The 19,264-nt window shown below is 39.8% G+C and overlaps 1 protein-coding gene across 1 annotated transcript in view; it reads left to right on the forward strand.

Annotated features, from left to right (window-relative positions):
* NEBL (nebulette) overlaps nt 1-19,264 on the forward strand; it is a 357,606-nt gene that overhangs the window by 174,099 nt on the left and 164,243 nt on the right. The window contains exon 4 of the mRNA XM_012803295.1: nt 16,189-16,296. Coding sequence (XP_012658749.1) covers nt 16,189-16,296 — 108 coding nt within the window. The remainder of the gene's footprint in view (nt 1-16,188; nt 16,297-19,264) is intronic.

The raw sequence follows: 19,264 nt of genomic DNA on the forward strand, positions 1-19,264 counted from the left end.
AAATTTGTTGTTTATTTCAAATTAATATGAGGGTACACATTTTTAGGTTCCCTTGTTCTCACTTCCAGGGTAAAGTTCCATTTGTAGAAGAGCCCCTTACCCAGGGGCCGTGCTCTATACCCTCACGGGGTGCACATTAGGTGAGATCCCGCCTCCTGCCCTCCCTCCTGCCCTATTCCCCCTCCACCTCCCACCTTCCTCTATTCCTGTATACTAGACTATATTTGTGTTTTATTGTTCTTACGAGCGTGTCATTGTTTATATATTGATTTCGTATTAGTATGGAGTACATGGAATATTTATTTTTTCATTCTTACGATACTTTACTAAGAAGAATGTATTTCAGCTCCATCCAGGTGAATGGAAGAGATGTAAAGTCTCCATTTTTAAAAGCCCTGAATAGTATTCCATGAAAGTTTTTCTTTTTTTTTACATTTTTGAAAGTGATAGAATAAAGTTTATTGACAGGGAGAAAGATTGATAAGCATGATAAGCAAAAGAGGACAAATAGGACCCCTGGCAATAGAGGTGGGGGAACCCAGATGGGAAGCCCCTCCCCCCAGTCTTCAGTCAAGGGAGTTTATTTATTTATTTTTTTTAGATAGTGTCTCTGTTGGTTACCCTGGGTAAAGTACTGTGGTGTCATAGCTCACAGCAACCTCAAACTCTCAGGCTCAAATGACCACCTTGCCTCAGCCTCCTGAGTACCTGGGACTACAGACACCTGCCACAACCCGCAGCTATTTTTTAGAGGTGGGAGGGTCTCACTCTTCTTGTGAGCTCAAGCAATCCAGCTGCCTTGGCCTCCCAGAGTGCTAGGATTACAGGCACGTCAAGGGAGTTTAAATGCTGCTTTTTCTATCCTGGAGGCAGAGGGTCTTGGGGAAGTGTGTCACAATTGGCCAGAGGTCTGCAGGCAGAAAATCAACCTAAAATAATCCTAAAATTAGCACAGGAATAGAGTCTTTGTAGTTTGGGGTATTTTTTTTTACATTTCTATGCATAAATATACTCATAGAAAACATAGCCTTAGATGTGTGTTGTTTTAATAAATAACCCTACATTTTAATAAAGGGTTTCATAGTCAGCACTCTACAGCTTGCTTTCCCCCCTAAACCTAATAATGTTATAGAGGGCTGTAAAGATTAAGCTAGAGAAATGGAATCCATTTAATTTTAACTTATTTAATCTTAATTTATGCATTGCAGTTTTATTTATGCACACCTCCTTGTGCTCCTGTGGGAGGGTTCTGGGGGTACATTTGGAGATGGGGTCCTGTCATTGCTCTCCGGAGTTGCTGTCACTTCGACTTTTGCCATCACTTGCTTTGATCACTGGATTCCCCGCAGCTTTCTAGACTTTTGATAGTGTCAGGTATCTCACTATTGTTTGTGGCTTCCTTTCCTGGTTAGTTTTACTGAGAAATGTCACAAATAAAGTTGCCTCACAGATCAAGTAGCCTTGCTTGTGAACTTGAACAAGCTGTATACTCTCTGGGTTATTACTGATCTATCTTCATTTAGGGAACTAAAAGGATTTGGCATTCTGAGTAGTGTATTTAATCCAGGATGAGCCTTTCCTGGGGACTAGGATAAAAGGTCTCAAATCAGGGAAGTATTGGGAAAGCTGGGATATTTATGGTTGGATGAAATTGGATTTAATTTGGGGTCTGTCTTTTAGCTGGGGGATTGCCTAGCTGATGACATATATTTTTCATGTTTGTTCCTTTAATTTCTTCTGCACCATTTGCACAAGTGTTAGGAGCCCAGTACATTTAAACGAAGAAAACAGATTTTTAAAAAGAGGATTTATGTTTCATACCATGTTTTAAGACTTGTCTTTTAATGTGATATATTGCCTCAAAATATTTTATTCTTTTTTGGCAAACAGCATTTCTCTTATTTATTCCCAAGCAAATCCTGGAGACGGGAAAGGGGATTTGGCTTGAGTTATAAATAAAACCAGGGATGTATTTAGTATTCCTTACACTAAGGAATTAGGAAATGGCACTTCCTAACCTGACAAGGTATTAGGTCAAACCATGGTTGGCAGAGACCTTTCACAGGCCCTGCTCTGATGCTTTTGTTCCATTTGCCTTTTAAGTTTAAATGCTAGTTGGAGCGAGCAAACACTGCTGATTTCACAAGTTTTTTTCACCCCTGGTGGGGGGGGGCTTTTGGTTGATTCAATCTCAGGCAGAAGAATTGGAGTACCGATTGCATTTGGTGGAATTAGCCTTTCATCTCGCTTGGTCCCTCCTCCTGCTCATCTTGCTGTGGCTTACGGGCCAGCTTGCCTGTCCCCCTGGCCTGCAGCCTGCCAGGCCTTTGTGGGAGCTGTTATCAATTTCCGTGGATATGGTTTGTTACCTCTATTTGTCCTGTAACTAGAAATTTGATAAGGTTACGTGCCTGTCAAATGATTTAGATGTCAGGAGCAGAAGCAGCAAAGCAGTTTTGACAAGTCAAACATTGGTGCATGGAGTGGGGGACATGGGTGACCTGCTGATAGCAGAAGGCAAAATGTCTTACAGCCTCACTCTCTTTCGCTTTTAACTTTAGGTCAGTACTTTAACCTCTTTAATGTATCCCTTCTTAAGTGAAGGTGACACGGGGACTTCCGGCTTCTATCTAAAGGTCGGCGCAGTGGAGGCCTGCCTTTGGAGGGGAGGTGCTGGCATTTAGGGAGATTTGACTCTCGGTGTTCTGATAAAGACGTCTGGGTTGGAAACTTTATCATAAGCTGAGATTAAGGTCTTAGAGGACAAGGTTTATTCATGCCACTGTCTGCTCGCTTATGCATATGATGGAAAGCCTAGTATTTTTAGTAAGTTACGCTGCTTTTATAAGGTATAGGTAAGGGCCTGATGCTTTGCAGCACATTAATTTTTTTAAATTTCAAAGTATTATGGAGGTGCAAATGTTTTTGTTACATGGATTGTGTTTGTCCTGCCTGAGTCAGGGCTAAGAGTGTGCCCATCACCTGAATAGTGTTCCTTGGGTTAGTGAATGGTGTTTGGTAGGTTTCTGCTCCTCCCCCTGCCCCCTGCATGATTTCCAATGACCTTTACTTCCCCCTGTGCACTTGTGACCCATCTGTTAGTTCCAGTTTACTAGACAGTCCACGTGCTGTTTGTTTTTCCATTTTTCAGATACTTAAGATAATGGCTCCAGTTCCATCCAAACAGTTGTAAAAGGCATTCATTCAACCTTTTTAATGGCTGAGTAGTACTCTGTGCTGTGTACATACCACATTTCATTAATCCACTCAGGAATCGATGGGCAGTTGGGTGGATTCAACATCTTTGCAATTATGAATTGTATAGCACGTTTTTTTGTCCTCATGGGTTTTGCAGACTGGGCAGGGATTTGATGAGAATGGCTCATTGCATACAGGGCGCAGTAGGGACTCTGATTAATTACATTTACGTTTCTTAGACCCCTTTTTTTCTTTTTGGTTTTTTCTTGATTGATTAAATAACAACTCTGAGCTTTCCTGGTATCTAATTCTTACAGTCCACTGAATATGTGAATATATGTATAGATTGTCTTCGGGAACTTCCCCCACAGACCACGCCTCATTTTGCTATCGTTGAGCTGGGCAGTAGTTACTACAAGGAGGGGTCTCACGGCCAAGAGGTGCTGCTGAAGCTGGGATTAGACTTCTGGTCTCTTGCCACTTGGTTTTGTGAAGTTATTTGAGGACTGTAGGTATTCAAGTATAACTCATCTTGACATGGGTTTCATTATACTCTGAAAGCACAATTCAAAGAAATAGCACATTTATATTCAGGGTAGTTTTGTTTGAGTTTATTTAAAGAAACGAAACACACACAATCCCTATAATAGCTCTTGCTACTGATGTATTGATGGTGCTGACAAAGAGAAAACTCAGACCAGATGGTTTCCAAACAGTGGAACCACCTGGCTCTCTGGCAATGCCAACATATCCCTGTTTCTCAAATAGCTGTACTCTCATGAACTGTGAAATGTATTCACATATATATTCTTAAATATATTCATGGGCTTAGGCAGAACAACATTCCAAAATTAGGATTATTAAAGAGGATGCGTTGAAGTACTTACCTACGTCCACTGCAAATCGGCTCCCTTTTCCTCCTTCCTGTACTTTTTGGGCCCCAGTGTGTATATTCTTTTCTTCTTTCCCTTTGTAACTATAAACCCCAGTTCATTTTTATTTTCACATTACAAAGAAAAAAAAATATGATTGCTTCTTGAGATGCTTGTTGAAGACGAAAAAGAAAGGTCTTACATGGCTGTGGGAAACGGAGCTAGAAATCGACTTAGTTGGGTCCTGCTGGTGTGTTTACACCAAGGTGATCAGTTAGGTCTGCAAGGGGAGAGTATCATTGTGCCTGTCATACTATGAAATCTTACTGAGTCCTAAAAATTACATAGAAATACAATCAACATAATATATTAACTGATGTGTAGACTTATGCAGTAGTTTTTCTGATTATGAGGTTAACAGTTAAACCTTGGAATTTTCTTGAATTATTTAGTATCTCATTTTTTCTGTTGAATATCAGCATAATTTGAAAGTAGAACTATTGTGTTAGGCTACAAATTTTTCTAGGTTGGTGCTTTTTTCTTTTTTCTTTTAATTTTTTTTTTTGAGACAGAGTCTCACTTTGTTGCCCCAGACTAGAGGGCCATGGTATCTTAGGTCACTGCAACCTAACTCCTTGGTTCAAGCAATCCTCTTGCCTTAGCCTCCTGAGTAGCTTGGTACTATAGGTGCTTGCCACAACTCCTGGTTAATTTTCGTATTTTTAGTTGAGGCTCGGGTCTTGCTCTTGCTCTAGCTGGTCTCTAACTACTGAGCAAAAGCAATCCCCCTGCCTCTGCCTCCCAGTGTGTAAGTTGGTGCTTTAAGACCGAAGTTATCTTAAAGTTTCATTTTGAAGTAATTACCTTAGTTATTTACTCACTTAATGCACACCTACTGAACATGTAATTGGTAGTGTATCTAACTATTAAAGATACTGGCTAATGTATTCAACAAGTAAGAATAGTTTAAAAACATTGTAATATCTTATTGACTTTGTTGTTTAAAATCTAGTATTTTTGAAGAAGTAATTGTATATTTTCATTAAAATGAGATTTTAACCTAAGTGACAGTCTTTGAAGGTCATAAAATGTTTAAATTGCCGTATTATAATGTGATGGGGTGAAAAGAACAAGACTTCAGGAATAGCAGATCTGAGTTTTAATCTTGATTGTACAGTTGACCAGTTGACAATGCTAGCCTTGAGTTGTACCCATTAAACCACGGAGTCTCAGTTTCATGTTGTTAATTAAAATTCTTGCCTGTAAGGGATAGGAAATACAACAACACTCAAAGTCATGACTTACTTTGCGGGTATTGGGGTGAAAAATCCAAGGACAGAAATATGCCTGCTTGGGCCTCAGGAACAGTGGGAATCTGGATTCAAATACCACTGGGCCAGGACTCTATTTTTTTGGCAGACGAGTCACAGCTGTCTCTCTGAGTCGGGTAGTGGCAAGCTTGGCTGTTGACAATTTCAAAGTTTTAATATCTTAAAAGAGTTTTAAAACTTTGGGAAAAGGGAAAGACTCATTCTACCATTTGACTCCCAATTTTCAAATCCCCCAGACATCTTATCTTGGACTAATTTAGGTCAGATGAGCCATGGTGATCAAAGGAGGAGGTCAAATAAGAAAATGGAGCCTCTGGAGCCGCAGTTCTCAACCTGTGTGCCGCGACCCCTTTGTAACAATGAAAATACCGTGTTTCCCTGAAAATAAGACTTACCCCCCAAATAAGCCCTAGCAGGATTTCTATGCATTTGTTAAATATAAGCCCTACCCTGATAATGAGACCTAGTGATGGGTGTATTTTGGGAAGGAGTGGTAAGGAAGACTGGAATGCCTTTTATCTGCCGCAGCTCCTTTCTCCAAGCTTTGCACTTGTGCAAGTGCGCGTGTGGTAACCCTGGTCACAGGCATCCTATTGCGCACGTGTGAATGGCCAGGGGAAAGGAATTCAGGCATCAGTAGCGCCAGCCCCACCAACAAGGTCGGCTCCCCTTGTCAGGTTCTAGAAGAAGATGACTTAACTGTATTTGAATAAATGTAGATTGTTGTATTATACGTAATAAAAAATAAGACGTCCCCTGAAAATAAGCCCTAGTGTGTCTTCTTGAGAAAAAATAAATATAAGACAGTGTCTTATTTTTGGGGAAACATGGTACATCATGGCATTAGGAAGGTTGAGAACCACTGCTCTAGAGAAAGCCCAAATAGATGGAAAGAGGCACCACTATTAGAAGGAGGGAGCTTTAGGGTAGACCAGATAATGGATTTCTGCTACATTTCTATGTAAAAAATGGTAACACAATGCTTTTAGAAAGTGATCGGGAGGATTAAGCAAAATAGTCCATCAAGCACCCAGTACAATGTCGGATACCTTGTAGGTCTTCAATAAATCATAGCTGCTATTACATAGCAGGGAGGCAGTATTCCAGTGTTTCTTAAAACTGACACTGTAATTAATGTGAGACTCTCACTGTTAGCTAAGAAGCCATAATTCTTCATGTAATTCTTCAGCACCTTTAATATATTTATTTTTAATAGTTTCTTCCCAATGGAAGACCTGAATTGATAATTTGTTCCTAGTTGGAACACAGATTTTTGTTAATAAGCTATAAAAGTTTCTAGGAGATTTATATTTTAAATTGAAATTCTGTATTAAGGAAGTAATCTTTTAAATTTTTTCATTAAAATGACTTGTAGGAATCCATGGATTTTTCTGTGTGCCAAAAGCTATCAGTCACAGGTGCTATCTTAGTGTCTTGTGTATATATGAAGACTAATTTGTACACATTTATTTTTCTTTGGCATTCTTTCTTTGTCTCTTTTGCTGGGTTACCATTTTTTTTTCCTGGTTTTTCAGTTCCTAGAACGAGTAGTACATTTTGTTATGGAAAAGCAGCCTGTGTTTGCCTGATGGAAATGCTATTGCAAGGGTAGGAGGGTTGTTAGGAACAATTTTAATGGCATTATCAATCTATTAGGGAGAGGTCTCTGTAGGAGAATCGAGGAATCATCTGTCACTTTTACCAGCTGTGACACTTTGAGATTAAAGACAGGTAATTTTCACTTTTGGTCTATTTTGTGTTAGTTCAGCTCCTTGTGTTGATGTGTGCTTGATTCTTGGTTTATCCTGATTTTTTTTTTTTCACTGTAGTTGGGATGTAGCTTTTCTTTTCTGAATTACTAATTTCCTAATTAACTATTTCCTAACTGAAAATTATCCATTTCCCCAAACTTCATAATTCAGAACATGCCCGCAGGAATGTTCCTTACTGCGATTTCTTATTCTCTCCTTAATTTTTAACTGTGCCTGATACCTTCTGGTCCAAAGCAGTTTTCAGAATATCCTATTCCATGTGTGAATTGAACTATTTATATTTAAAAATCATGATCATGTAGATGATACTATCTATAAAAGATTACTAGTTAAGAGGACATGTGTCCAGAAATCACAATTCATAGATTATCTGGGTTATTGAATGCCATTTATAAAATTCTTGGTGAAAATATGAGTTATATATGTATGCGTGTGTGTGTGTATGTAATCCAATAATATATATATGACCCACTTTTCTTTATCAGTGTAGATATGATTTTTTTTTGCCTTGAATGAGTATTTTTACCCTTATTTCCCTGCTAACCCGATCTTCACTAATAGACAATTAAAAAAATTGTTGTCTTCAGAAGAAATACCTGAAGACACATTTTAAGTAAAGCATAAGGTGTGTTAAACTTCACTTTGGGTGATTATTCTTGTCCCCTTGGTGGCTCCCCAGGATCCCTTGCAGATGACACATTGGCTAACATTTTAAGTCATGCAAGTCTTCTGATATCCTTTCTATTAAGAAATACTTAGTTGGTCTCACTTTCGTTTCTGCTTATTTCCAGGGCATTGTTTATGTCTTACTTGTGTTTGCTTTGATACTTTTTCCTTTGGTATTTCTTTCATTGTCGGATGAATGGAAAGATGACGTCCAGGGGCAGTGTCAGAGAGGCCTCCTATCAGCTCTGTGACTTCCTCAGATTTCCTTCATCTGTAAAAGAGGCCTTAAAATCCATACCTGCTAGGATAGATCTGGAGATGACCCATGGAAAGAGCATTGTAATTGTTGCTTGCTTTCTTTCTTTATATTCTATTTTGATCCCCAAAGGACCAAAGGACTTCCCCAATGCAGATGGCACATTGGGCATGTGGTAGGATTTTTTTAAAAAACTTTTTTGACTCTATGTAGTTTTTTATTTTATTTTATTTTATCTTTTTGGCCAGGGCTGGGTTTGAACCCGCCACCTCTGGCATATGGGACTGGTGCCCTACCCTTTTGAGTCACAGGTGCCGCCCTTGTGGTAGGATTTTTAGTTGCAGTGAGGGAAGTGAGTCGATATGAGCCTCTGGCCATGGGAGTGCTGACCACCTGTGACATCCCCCGCTGGGCTCCCCAGCCTGGCTCTGCTCATGTAATGTATACAGCACTCAGTCCAGTGCCTGCAGCCTCATAGGCATGTACTAGAGACATTAGTATTATCATCTCATTTAATTCTAAGTACAATGAGAATTATAATTATGCTTGTTTTATACAGGAGACAACTGAGGCTCAGAGAGCTTAAGTAACTTGCTTAAGGTCACACAGCTTAGTAAAAGGAGGAGCCGGAGCCCAAGACAAGTTTGTCTAATTCCTGAACCTGCCTTGTTAACCACTAAACCACCCTTGAGTGTCTTACGGGAGGTTTTTAATTATCTTAGGTGATTGAGAAATTAATTAAAATGTAACTTAATTTTGTACCGTCAAATTAACCTGAAACAATAAAAATAAAAGAAAAAAAGAAAACGTAACTTAGTATATATTTAGAGCATTCATTTAGAATAAAATCTAGATTTGACTTCCTTTTTGGTCAAGGAACCCCAAATCTGATAAAGTTGGATTGATCAGTTTTTCCTGTATATTAACAATCTATAAATATCCTCAAGAACCTCTGTAAGTATAGTAAAAGGCTAATTTAAAGCTTAGCAGTCTATGAAAATTATTTTTAATGCTTTTTAATTATGTTTGAGAAGGTAATTATAATTTTGATTTGATTTAATTAACCGTGGACTCACAAATTATGAGATTAATTTATAAAAAGTCAAATTTACTTTTGAGCTCGTTGCTTTGACTTAACACTTGTTAGATTTACCCTCACCTTAAAATAAAACAACAAAAAAAGCACTTCTAATCAGATTTTCCCCTTGTAGCGTTAATTCCCATCTAACCTTGTGAGATTAACCAATTTCCTGCATTTTAGGCCTTAGAAATACAAAACTAGATAATAATCACGAAATAGTTATTAAGTTTCTGAGCACGAAGTGAAATGTATTGAGAGAAAAAAAGAAATGCCTGGTCCTCATTCTCTGTATGTTAAAATCTACTGAATTGTACTCAAGATGGTACGGAATTGAACACTAACCTTTACAGACCTAACTAAGAATTTTGCATATAGTTTTAAAACCAGTGACTCTCACCATGTCCCCTTGAAGAAAATGTGAAGTATCATCACGTCATGAAAGGGACTGAAATTGGTTCTGGATTTCATTGTCTCAGAAGGGTGTGAAATGAAGAGCAGTCTAACAGGTATCCATAACAAATGTGGCCGTGGATTTTAGGCTTTGATAGACCTATTTTGACAAGCTGCTCTAAGGCTAACTCCTGTTCTCTTTCTGGTTACATGTCTGCTTATGGATACTTCAGTTCATGCCGTGAGCCTCCTTGGACTTCTACTATTCCTCCTTAATCCATGTTTGGAGTCCCCTTTACCTTCCCCTGATTTCAGGGAGGTGCCTGTGGCCTCCCATATGCTGGAGGTGGCAGGTTCAAACCCAGCTCTGGCCAAAAGAAAAAAAAAAACAACCTTCCCCTGATTTCTATTTTTCTTGCCTTTTGGCTTCAAGTTTGTGTTTGCTGATGTCATTAAACAGCTTGCATAAGATGAAGAAACTCAAAGCTACTGATTTAACTTCCTGCAAATGGGTGTCCCCTGGTTAGCTCACTTGCCATTTATGAAAAACCTGAGTCTTAACCTTCCGTTGAAAATATCAATGGAATTCTTGGTCATCGTGTTCTTTTCCTACTCTCCCGCTCTGGTTTTTTGTTTGACCTCTGAGTATCTCAGCTTCTGCATCTGGGACTTTAAAACTGTGTCCCTGCTTTCCTGGAAAATGTTTTCCTTATGAAATATTTCTGATGAATACAGAAGAATGTTTATGGCGCATGGGCAAATTTTATAGCGTGATAATGAATAGATCACACATGAATCCACTAGCCACTGTAGGAAGGTGACCATCACCGGGGCCAGGGAACCGCATCCCTCCATGAGCGGATCTCGTCACGTCTCCCCTGAATGTTGTATCAAGCCCCCTTCCTATCATACATCACCCCAAATAGATGCATTTCTGCTTATTCCCTCCCTCCAACATCATGGTTCTGAGATTCATGCACATGGATCCATCGTCACCCCTGGGTAATTCATTGTATGAATACACAACAGTTCATGCTTTCTCCTATGGATGCATATTTAGGTTGTTTCCAATTTTTTTTGGAAAACAGAAACATTGTTACTATGAACATGTTTTTCTAGGTCCCCAGATGCTCAGAGGTGAGGGTTTCTTTGGAGACAGGCGTGATGGCGTGTGGAGTTGGCAGGCTGGAGGACGTGCCCATCTTGGACTTCACTGCTAAATGTTACTTAATCTGTAGTTTTTCGTTAAACAGTTTACCAGTCTCTGGGTCTAATGGGTGGTCATTGTTGGAGATGGCTTTCTGCCTAACAATGGCCTTTCTCTTTCACAGTGTCCACTATCTTCATTCATTGATATTGTCATGATAGTAATAAGATATTACTGGTGGCATTTTGGGGAGAGAGCATATATTTCAGTGTTGGTAAACAATTCAGTTTGCAAACCTGCTCATCAGTTTGCTTTTCAGAAGTCTTCCTTTCCCCTTACGGTGAGCCAGGCTGTCCTTCCACATGAACTTGTGAGCGTGCCTGGCTCATGACTCCAAACAGACTGACACTGAGCAATGCGGACTTTTGCCAAAATGAGCACACTTAAGCAACGTAATTTTGAAATTTAGTGAGAAGAATAAAGCTGGCATTTGCTGAAGGGTCATATTCTTCCTTGCTGTTTTCGCATGTTATTTATTTTAACTCTCCAAACATTCCTTTCATGTGTAGCTTATTGCATTTTTTTCTTGTTCCATTTTTATAATGGAGAATCAGAAGTGTGAGAGAAATTGAACAAATTAAGAACATAGAAGAAAATCAGGGTTTAAATTCAGGCCTTTTGATGCTTGCTTTAGGGTTCTAATCTGCGGTATAGAAAGATATATATATATCTATATATATCTATATATATATGGGTATACACGTGTGTGAATATGTGTATGCGCATGCATTTACACACACATGTGCATACAGAAACACACACCTACACACATTGTCAGCGCATACATACATAAGCATAATGTCCAAATTAGGTAGCTTGTAATATTCGAAAGCACTTTAAAACTACCTTTGAAGACAAATAGGGTAAATCAAATTTGCTTGTTGTGTGAATTTCTTATATTTGTCTTTAAGAGTACATTTTTCTTTTTTTTTTTTTTTGAGACAGAGCCTCAAGCTGTCCCCCAGGTAGAGTGCTGTGGCATCACAGCTCAAGGCAACCTCCAACTCCTGGGCTAAAGCGAATCTCTTGCCTCAGCCTCCCAAGTAGTTGGGACCACAGGCACCCGCCACAATGCCCACCTATTTTTTGGTTGCAACCATCACTGTTGTTTGGTGGACCTGGGCTGGATTCAAACCCGCCACCTTAGGTGTATGTGGCTGGCGCCTTAGCCACTTGAGCCACAGGCGCGGAGCCTAAGAGTACATTTTTGAAGTGCCATTTTCAGTGTTGGGGGGGATCAGACTGTAGGGAAATAAGACTGGGTTACTGCCAGGTATAGCCTGTTCTCTTTCTGAGTTCAGGTTGGCCTTTTAATTTTATTCTCTCTCCTCTTTTGTGCTTCCTCCCTGTCTGATGAAGAGTACGGGGGCAGCTCACCTGCCACAGGGCTCTGAGGTTGGGCTGGAGAACTGTCACTGTCATCTGTGGTCCTGGGATGGCTTTCCTTCAGTAGCCGACTGGGGAAGGAGGGGACCTTGCCTGCCCCTTCCTGGGATCCCTGTTTCTATCCTGCCAAGCCCCAGGGGAGGGGCTGACAGCCAGACAGAGCCTGTTAAAACACAAGTCAGGACATGCCACTACTTGCTCATAATTTTCCGGGGGTTTTGTGTCTCACAGGGAGGAAAAGCCAACATCCTCAAGTTGGAGGCCCTGGGAACCTCCCTGCCCCTCTTCCTCTCTCCTCCCGCTCTGTTGTCCACCCACCCTGGCCTTCATCGTCCTCCCCACTGGGCTTTAGGGCGTTGCTCTGGCTGTTCCTCTGCGGGAACACTCTCTTTGAACATATCTGTGTGGTTCCCTTTCTCTCCCCTGCTTCAGATCCTTACAGCAGTCACCTTTTCCCTGGGACTTCCCTGGCCACCGGGTCTAAAAGGGCAGCATTCCTGACATTCCACACCTATTGCTTTGTCTTTTTTTTTTTTTTCTTTTTGAGACAAAGACGCAAGCAGTTACCCTAGATAGAGTGCCATGGTGTCATCAGAGCTCACAGCAACCTCCAGCTCTTGGACTCAAGCGTTCCACTTGCCTCAGTTTTTCTATTTTTAGTAGAGATGGGGTCTTGCTTTTGCTCAGGCTGGTGGTGAACTCGTGAGCTCAAGCAATCCACCTGCCTCAGCCTCCCAGAGTGTTGGGATTACAGGCGTGAGCACCACGCCAGGCATCTTGTTCTGTCTTAATGCTTTCCACTAAGGTGCCACTTCCTTGACTCATACAAAGAAAGTCTGCGTCTTTTCTGTCTCTCAAACTGTAGTCCACAGAAGCTCCGTGAGGCCGGGGATCTTTGTTTGCTTTGCTGCATTCTTCCCATGCTTGGAACAGCTCTTGGAATATAATAGGTACTCATTAAATATTTGCTGACCGAGCACATGATTGTCCCCTAAAGCAGTTTTTTTCCGGCTGCTTCTGTAAACTATTAAACCTTGTATCACTAAAACAGGAGGCTTCAGAGCACAGAAGTCAAGCAGGAGAAATTCACGTCCGTATTTCCTGGGAACCTTGCATTTCAGACACTGAGCGTTGGCTGTGTGCATCAGAAAGAGATTTATTAGCCTGCGTTGCTGACAAGCTTGGTGTTGCTGGCTTTATGAAGATTAAGATTCAGGTGTTCAAATGATGTTGAAAGAACTCTTGTATTTTTTTTTTATTTGAGACTGAGTCTTACTCTGTTGCCCAGGCTAGAGTGCCAAGGCATCAGCCTAGCTCACAGCAGCCTCTAGCTTCTGGGTTTAAACAGTCCTCCTGCTTCAGCCTCCTGGGCAGCTGGGACTACAGGCACCTGCTGCAACATTGAGCTAATTTTTTCTATTTTTAGTAGAGATGAGGTCTTGCTCTTGCTCAGGCTGGTCTTGAACTCCTGAACTCAAGGGATCCTCACACCTCAGCCTCCCAGACTGTTAGGATTACAGGTGTGGGCCACCACTCTGTCAGCCAGGACTGTAATCTTGATCTCTCACTTTGCCTGTCTCTCTGTGCCTTCTTTATTATTGGGTGGTGACCAGATGGTCATCAGAAGCTTCACTTTTATAGCCAACTGTACTAGGCAGCCAGTGGCAAAGGGCACTTCTTTCCCAAGCGTTCCTCGCAGAGGCCCAGAGTAGAGGCTCCTGGACGCATGCTGGATTATGAGACCGATTACTGGGTCTGTGCACATAGTAGGCACTCATTATACATGTGCTGAATGAGCAAGTATTTGTTGGTGAGGTCTAGTGAGGGCTGAGGGGACCCGTGAAATTGGAGAGAGGAATCCCCCTACCTCTTCTCTGTCCTCTGATCTCTTTTTATATCACTTGTGTCTCAGAATCAGACTGTAATGACTGATGAATCATTGGATATAATGTTTAAGATTAGTCCTATATAGATAGGATAGGAGTGGGTGGGCTTATAGAAAAAAAGAGAGTGCTGACAGATGGCTCCTGGTAGTAAGGAAATACCAGTGTGTCGGGGCTTGAGCCAGTGTTGAGAGGCCAAGAGGCTTGGTGGTGTATCCTTCCACTGAAAGGGCATACCCATCTTCTAAAACACTGCATGCCGTGTAAGGAGATGATGATACACTTGACATAACTACTCACATCCCCAGGCCAAACACAGTCACATGGTTCTTACGTGTCTCGAGGAAAGGATTGGTGAACAGTCATTAGCTCAAAACCTATCAATCTAGAATTTAATGATTTTTCTTTTCACTTCTTTCTTTGGAAATTTCTTAAAACAAACAACCAAACCAGTAACAAAAATAATATGTGATTATGCCCTCTTAAGCTGGTGTCAGAACTTGGCTTGCTAACTTCTTATATCTTTGTGCCTGTTGCTGTTACAACCTAGTCATTTTTTTTTTTTTTTACTTTATTGTTATGCTACTCTGTGCCCTAATGCTTACTACCAGCGAAGCTAAATGGCTTCTCTGCTTGGTTAAGCATAAAACACCGAGATTGTGTCTATCTTCACACACTCTGGGAGACTGAGGGTTAGAAGGGCTCTTCTCACTCAGCATTTTCCGTGGAAGAAAAATATTGCAATTTATTAGATCTTTTACTCATGGGACAAGGTAAGCAAAAGGGTTGAGCACTTCTAGAAATTTAATAGAAAATATGGGGAGAAAATGAGATATTCTTGAACCAAAAGTGATGAGCATTACCTAGATCTTTCTGTTTGTTGTCATCAGAGACGTTTCTTTCTTTATTTTTTTTTTCCTTTCAAGTTCTTCTGATTAAAGAAAGATTTTCCAGTAGCCTCATGGATAATGATGCTTGAGAAGGTTGAGTATTTAAATGCAGATGGGACTCAACAAAAATAGCCATTACATGCTTAACTAAGCAAAATTTTCAAACTTCTGCAAAAGTGACACAGAGTTGTGGTTTTGTAAGCTACCTAAATTAGTTCGATTAGTTTTAATTATTAATTGGAGTGTCAATTAGAGGTGTGCTGTTTTGAATACGAAATGGGGATTCCATGAGTTCTAAATGTATTTCCACATTTCTTGATGTTTAGGCTTAAAAAAAGTAGAACAGTCAAAAGTGATGTCACCATGTCATTAACAAGCAGAATATTTAACTGGTATGACAGTTACTGTCATTATACTAATAACAGGACTAGGTCTCAGTCAGGTTGAGCATGAGTTGTTCCAGTCCCTTGAGTAGCAGTAAAATTGAGCTGTAATTAGAGAAAGAAGTATATTTAAAAACTGAAAAAAAAAAAAAAATCCAGGTACTTGCGCGCACAGTATGCCAAGGGCACACGTGAGAAGCTTTGTAGCCTCTCAGTGTGGTCTTTCTTATAAATATTTTCATAAGCATTTATATACTTGCCATTTGGCAACACAGCATTGTGTAATCATATCCAGATGCTCTGGCTTCTGAAACAGAATGAAAACTTGTTGGACAGAGTTGGCTTTTGATTCTGTCTCCCTCCTTTGTCAGGCAGTTTGGGATCAAACTGATGCCTTTTCCTTGAGGAGAAGGACATGGCAACAGCAGATGTCGCTTTCTTTTCCTACATTTTTTTTTTCCTTAGTACTAGCAACACTATTAATGAGGATAATAATCATAGCTGTTCCAGAATACTCACTTGTTCTTAGCAGCCAGGGCAGTGCATTAAACCATTTCATCCTGTGCTTACCGTCTATTAAATAGTAATTATTGTGGTGATTGCCGGATGAGACCGGTGAGGCACAGAGAGGTTCAGTAACTTGCCTAAGGTCATACACGTAGTTAGCGGGGTTGCAGGAACACAAACCAGGCAGCCTGGCTGTGCCCTTCCTACACTCCTGCTAGGGGTGCATTTGTGGACACTGCTTCCAATTCTAGCAGCTTCACTGGCCCCGGTTTACCCCAGCTGGGGTTTGTGATTCCTGTGTTCCCTTTTATTATTTTTTTCTTTTTCTTCTTATTCTCCTTTGCTTTCTTTGTCTTTTCTTGTCAGGTCAAGTACAAAAGAGATTTTGAAGAAAGCAAAGGGAGGGGCTTCAGCATTGTCACGGACACCCCGGAGCTGCAGAGACTGAAGAGGACTCAGGAGCAAATCAGTAACGTAGGTGCTCATTTATTCCGTAGCGTGGGAGCCCCGACTGGCCTTTCTGGGTGAGAGAGTGAGACTGGGCGACCGGGACATGTGTGTGTGTGTGTGTGTGTTGCTGTGGTTTGCAAGGTATTCAGTGTGCTAAGAAAACACGCCAACGTCGTCTGGTTAATCCCTTCCTTATGATTTTATCACAGTTACCTGCAGCCTGATACTTAGCTATTCTAATATAGTATCCTCTTATTCCATTTTGTGTAGTTCTCAGCTTTTGAACATTTCAGAAGTAAGACTTTTGTGATTAAATTTAAAAACTTGATTTTTTTTTCCTGCCGTGGATACACATAACGATCTATACATGTAAAGCGAGGAATCTTCAAAAATTTCATATTTGCTCCTTATGTGTGTATAAGAGTTCCTACTTTAGGTATTTGCTGAACTTACATATTACATCTTGGTTTTATAAACATTACATATGGAGTTGCTTGGAACTTGAAAGCTGCGTCTTGTTCATTTTATGTTTTCCTTGAAAGAAGAAAGTTGAGTGTAACAGAAGTTCAGAACCTACCAGGGACTGGAAAGTGTTAATTCAGTCCTTCTTCACGGCGGATGAACAGCTCTTTATTTTTTGTAATTCATACCTGTGACTACGGTTGTTCCAAAGTATTCTATGAAGTGTATTAATAGACATTTTTTCCCACATAAAAATTAGGTCGATGTTAGGCATCCCAGAGGAATTGGGGATGAAAGTCAACAACGCTTGTGGGTGATGTGGAACTATAAAAAGACATGCAAATCTCCTACCATCTTTCATGAGAATTGTGTTTTGTGTGTCACTTGTATAGTCACCAAAATGTGTATATGCAGGTGTTATAAGGGATGGAGCCTTAATTTCCAGGAAACGTTTAATTAGCAGATGGTTTTAAACTCACAGATATTGGCCATCCCATCAGATATATGTATATGTGTGTTTATATGTACATAGACACACAGATAAACAATTTGCAGATACAGTTATATAATTTGAGAAAATCTTTCTGTGTGAAATGTTCAGAAAATGATGTTTAAAAAATTTATGTAGGAAGTGGGAGAAATACGTATCATTTTTCTTGCCATATTCCCTAAGGTTTATCCATTGTTTTTTTTTTTCTTCTTTAAATGGACATTTTATATTAGTGTGAACTTAATTTTCTTTGAAGAAAAAGGGTTGAATTTTTAGGATTCACGACATTTGTCCTTTAGTTACCCCCTCCCAACAACCCACCATGCATGAATATTGGACATTCCTTCCTTCGTTTTTCTTCCATCTTTATTTTTTTCCTTAAATCAAAAACCTGTTTTGACTCTTAGAAATGAAAATCAGATATTCTATTTCCCAGGCAGTTACATTCAGTGGTATTTCTCTTGTTTGGGTTATTTTGGGAAAATGTTTTTGACCGAAATAAAAATAATGGTGCAAAAACCAGTTATACCCTAAATCTTCGACTAGGATAGAATTTTATTTCAAAAAGAACTAAACATTTCTGCTTAAGACATTCACGTGGCAGCTAACATGAGGATTGCAGCCAATTCAAAGGTAAGCCTTTTAATTTATTTTCAAATTCAGTCAATATTCATATTTAATTAGAAAAGAACTGATCATTTCACCAACCTTTATCATCAGCAGGAATATACATTTTATTCAATACCAGAGGTCCTTGCAGATCCATTCTTAATTATGCAAAAACTCTTACCATACAGGTACGTATGAATCTATATTTATCATATACAGTGCGAGATACAACATCCGTATAAAAATATCATTTCAGATTAAGCCTTTTATTTGCAGGATACTGATTTTTAAAAGCATATAATTTAGACATCTTTAAAAAAAAAAAGCTTTTTGTGGTGTCTTGATATTAAAAGACATGGCAGTCTTATGAGTAGTTCTTTTAGCCAAGATGAGACATATTAATGTTTGGATAGCAGTAAAAACAAAAAAAAAAATACAAGCTTAATAATATTACTGTTAGGACCTATTCCTGGGGAAGGGAGGCTGTTAAACACTCTGAGGTCTGGAGAATTTATTATTCATTTATAAGACTACAACTTTATGAACTTTTTCCCTTACCTCACGAGGTTTTCCATATTACTCAAGGATCTTTTTCTATAGGAAACTTGGGTTGATCCAAAAACTGGTACTTTGGCTAGCCCAGTTTTCCATATTACTTTCATCTAAACCCACCGAACCATATTGGCTAAACCCCAGACAGATATTTTTGACAGTGGCCTGGATTGTGTCTGTTTGGAGAGGAAGAAGGCGAGAAAGTTGTCTAGACTGGCAAAACCCCAGAATCTTCCTGCCGGGGATGGTGGGAAATTAGAATCCTGAAAATTACAAGGGCTGTGAGATTTGTGAGCCTTGCATGAGAACGCCAAGTTGAATATGGGTTGATGTAGGTAGATTTACTTAGATCGGGGATGGTCTTTGCATTCAAAATAATCTGCATTTTCTCCCTTGCTTCGTTTTTTTGTTTTGACTTTATCTGTAAATAGTGTGAGGCTCTTTCTAAGATGCCTTTAATCCCTTTTGGACTAAAGAAAGTATAAAGACATAACACAGTGGATTTAATGACAACTTCTAGGTGTTTGGGGTAATATGTTATGGATGAATGGGTGTTTTTGATTGCTTGTGTCTGTGTCAATGCTATGAATTTTTTTTCTCCAGCCACTTTTTATGTTCATTTGTCTAGGGTTTGAAATCACTTGGAAATGCTCCCTCAGTCTGCATATGTTACTGAGGTGTGGGATAAAATATTACTATAAATTTCAAATCGTGTGTAACGAGAGAGGTGAGTGTGGGTTACCCTGCCTTCTCTCTTTGGGTAGCTGTAATGCCAACATACTGAACACGGAGATTTATGAAATACTGCAATTTAAAATTCTTCTGCTGTGTTACCCTCTTAGTACAGCTACAGAAAAAACACGAAAAGGAAGAGGTAGG

The sequence above is a fragment of the Otolemur garnettii genome, unplaced genomic scaffold (assembly GCF_000181295.1).
Source record: "Otolemur garnettii isolate 467f Iridium unplaced genomic scaffold, OtoGar3 scaffold00019, whole genome shotgun sequence".
In the NCBI taxonomy this organism is placed as follows: domain Eukaryota; kingdom Metazoa; phylum Chordata; class Mammalia; order Primates; family Galagidae; genus Otolemur; species Otolemur garnettii.